Genomic DNA, 3,340 nt, shown 5'->3' with positions numbered 1-3,340 from the left:
GAGATTTGGGATACACCAAAGCACTGTCCGGTGGATTAGGGCATGGTTGACTGACCGAAAGCAGAGGGTAACCATTAGTGGGGAATCATCGGGATGGCAGCCAGTGACAAGCGGGGTCCCCCAGGGCTCTGTCCTGGGGCTGATCCTGTTTAATCTTTTCATTAATGACATGGAAGAAGGGGTGAACAGTCTGCTGATCAAATGCACAGACGACACTAAAACTGGAGCAGTGGCCACAACTGAGGAGCAGGTACATCCTTAATAATAAAATGTTTCTTAAACTAGGGCTTGACATGCTATTAAATTGTGGGCTATATTACATTTTCTTTTGTCTGTTTTCATTTTACAAAAATTAAAGTGACCAGTTTTAATCACCACTATCAGGAAAGGCTGGGAGGTTCCCCCCTAGCAGAGCCACCCACTTCCCTGTCCCTTGTGGCATACCGCCCTCTAGTGCTGGCTGGGGAAAGAGACTCACCTGAACACAACATGGTGCAAAGGTTTTCAGACATGGTGTCTTCGTCTTTGCACCACCAACCATTGTTGATGTGGAAGATGCCATAGTCTTTGGTGCCATCCTTATGGTGATCAACAGCCTCTGTGTCAAAGCCAGTCTCAAAAAAGGTCATACAGATCCCTGCAGAGAAGGAAATGGAAGGGGAGAAGTACCTCAGACAGGCCCAGCTTTCCCCAACAACTCAGTGCCCAGCAAATGAATAAATCCCATCACACATAGTCAGCCTGTTGTCTGGGGGTTTGTAGTCCAGCACACCTGGAAGTTGCCAGGTTGGGGAAGGCTGTCCTGAAACAAGGAGCACCCAGTACCAAAGGTCAGACCCTCCAAGAGATGCACAGAACAGATAGATAAAAAGGGCCCCCTCTCAAATGCCTTTGCATTTTGCACAAACCAAAACAGGCAAGTCCATGGAACAGGGGTGCAAAACCTCAATCCGGGGACCCAAACTTGGTCCTCCTGCAATGGATATGCCCATTCCCCTGGCTCCACACACCCTTTCTGCTTTCCATTTGGCAGGTTCTTGCTTTCTATGTATTATTCCTCCATTCCAGAAAGCTGAAATTCTTCTCCAAGTGCTTTTGATAATAAGAACTTCAAGCAACACAATACAGGTATTGGGGATATTTTGGCCCCGTTCCACCTAGCCTTCAGCATGGCTCACCACTTGAATTCAGCCCTCAGGGACAGGTTCCCCAACTTTTTTGGATGCTCTCACACTAGAAACTGCTGTGAGCACCATGAATCATGGCCTTGGCATCTAGTTGTCATATCTGTGGATCTATGATTGTGTCTAGCTCAGCAAAACTTTTTTGTTTTGTGTCTAGTGAACACCATAACATCTGTTTAATAAGGAATTTTCTAATTCAGCTAGTTGCTGGTGATGTGATGCTGCTAATGCTTATTTTAAATAATGTTTTGGCAACATGCAGTAGCTGCCTCTGAGGTTATTACACAGATAAATTTTGTACTGAAACAGTCTTTAATATTCACTGATGCACACACACTTTTAAATTATTTATTTGATTCATGACAATTAATGAATGGAGGGGAAATGGATTCTCTGCACCCTACTGACAGCCAAAAGGCTGATATCACAAATGTGGAAGGACAAGCACTCAGTTCCTAGAATGCAATGGACTTATTTTAAATACCATGTTTTTGACAGATGAATGGGTAGCATATAGATGCCATCTTCAAATTATTATTATTGTTATTTATTTCATGTCTATGCCACCCAATAGCTGAAGCTCTCTGGGCTGTTTAGAATAATCCATAAAACAAGACAACAAAATGCAATAAAATATGATAAAATCTAGGAACTATTAACAAACTAAAATCAGCTTAAATGTACAGTAAAGACTCAAAGGATACATATTTGGATAGTTGGTCTTCTTGTGCTGAAGCCTAGGTATCATTCCTAGACAGCTTACAGATTTCATACAAATCTATGTTCATATATTAAAAATGGGAAAAATAAAATTATCTGGAGAGCCACTTCACAGATGCTATTGGAATTGCCTATGGGTAGCTCCAGAAACCCATGCTCTGCAGCAGCTTGGAAATTGAATTCAGCCCTTGGGCTGAAAAAAGTTGAATATTTATGCCATAGAATATGAGGCACAGCCAATGTCCAGGATTCTCACAGATGGGACATCCACTCTCTGGAACTCTGTAACAGTAACAAGGGACAAACAGCAGCTTTTGGTTTGGTGCAGCCCCATCCTATGGATGGCCATGAAGTCTGGGAAAGAAGGCGTTGCAGTCCAACACATCTGGGAAGAAAATCTGGTGTTGAAGACTGCCTAAAACAGGCCAGAAGCTGCCAAGAAGGTGCCCTTGTGGGTTGAGGGGGGTCTAGAAAAATCTGGGGCAGGTTCTAGGGTGAATCAAGTAGCACCTTCCTGTGGGTGGACAGACCAGGAAATCAGGCGTAGGGAAGAGGCAAGCTGAGCAGAAGATATCCACACAGAGGCTTCTGCTTTCAATGCTTGGATTCAAACCATGTGCTCCACTGAGAAGCCGCACTCACAGTTGGCCAGGCTGTAACCCGCATAATTATCCATCCCATTATTCTTCAGCACATGGGCCAGCTCACAGCGACCAAAGATCTTGGCTTGGACGGCAGCCACAAGGCAAGCGAGAAGGAAGGTCAGTCGTATGAGAGTCATCGTCCTGGCTGCTTGACATGTGATGGGAGAAGGAGACGACACGTTTTGTGGCTGCAGAGCTTAATTCCCTTAGAAAAGAAGCAGAGAGGCAGGCAGGCTGGCTCAACCAAGGGCTGAGAGAGATGCTACATTTTAAGAGTGATCCAGGCAGCTGAAAGTACCTCCCCTGCCCTTCCAGGGTGGCACATTCAGATGCTGGAATTGCTTTGCAGCCTGATTCAGTGTGTTCCAGAGAAAAGCCAGCTCCTGGGTCGCTCCTGGCTAGAACCAGGGACGCCACCAACTCGTTGTTCTCTCTATTCCCAACCCTGGAGGAGAAGGGAGGTAATTTTAGAGACTGTAATGAATGTTCTTCCAGGGGGCCTCCCTGGGTGTACTGCATGCCTAACATACCCCTTCACCCTCCCAACCTCTAGTCCATGCTTTACAACTGCTTTGACCTACTGGCTCTGTTAGGCCAAACTGTTGATCACCCCTGAAGTTACCAAACCACATGTTACAAACCACAAGTTTCCAGACCCTGAGCACATGCAGGTTTGCATTTTTAGCTCACATTGTTTATTTTGTTTGTTTGTTTGTTTAAAGCTTTTATAAACTGTCCTATTACTAGCATCTCAGGACGGTTTACAACAAACACAGATAAAAATGGCACAAT

General features: G+C 44.9%; 1 protein-coding gene across 1 annotated transcript in view; it reads right to left on the bottom strand.

Annotated features, from left to right (window-relative positions):
• The window catches only part of LOC123024080 (lysozyme C, milk isozyme-like), a 7,575-nt gene extending 4,890 nt beyond the window's left edge, over positions 1-2,685 (bottom strand). The window contains exons 1-2 of the mRNA XM_044431373.1: positions 2,547-2,685; positions 479-637 (exon numbers count right to left, since the gene is read on the bottom strand). Of these exons, the coding sequence (XP_044287308.1) occupies positions 479-637; positions 2,547-2,685 (298 nt within the window). The remainder of the gene's footprint in view (positions 1-478; positions 638-2,546) is intronic.
• Between the last annotated feature and the right edge of the window lie 655 nt (positions 2,686-3,340).

Source organism: Varanus komodoensis, unplaced genomic scaffold (assembly GCF_004798865.1).
Source record: "Varanus komodoensis strain SLA01 unplaced genomic scaffold, ASM479886v1 scaffold22, whole genome shotgun sequence".
In the NCBI taxonomy this organism is placed as follows: Eukaryota; Metazoa; Chordata; class Lepidosauria; order Squamata; family Varanidae; genus Varanus; species Varanus komodoensis.
The sequence above is the reverse complement of the archived record's forward strand: the minus strand, read 5'-3'. Positions and strand labels throughout refer to the sequence as shown.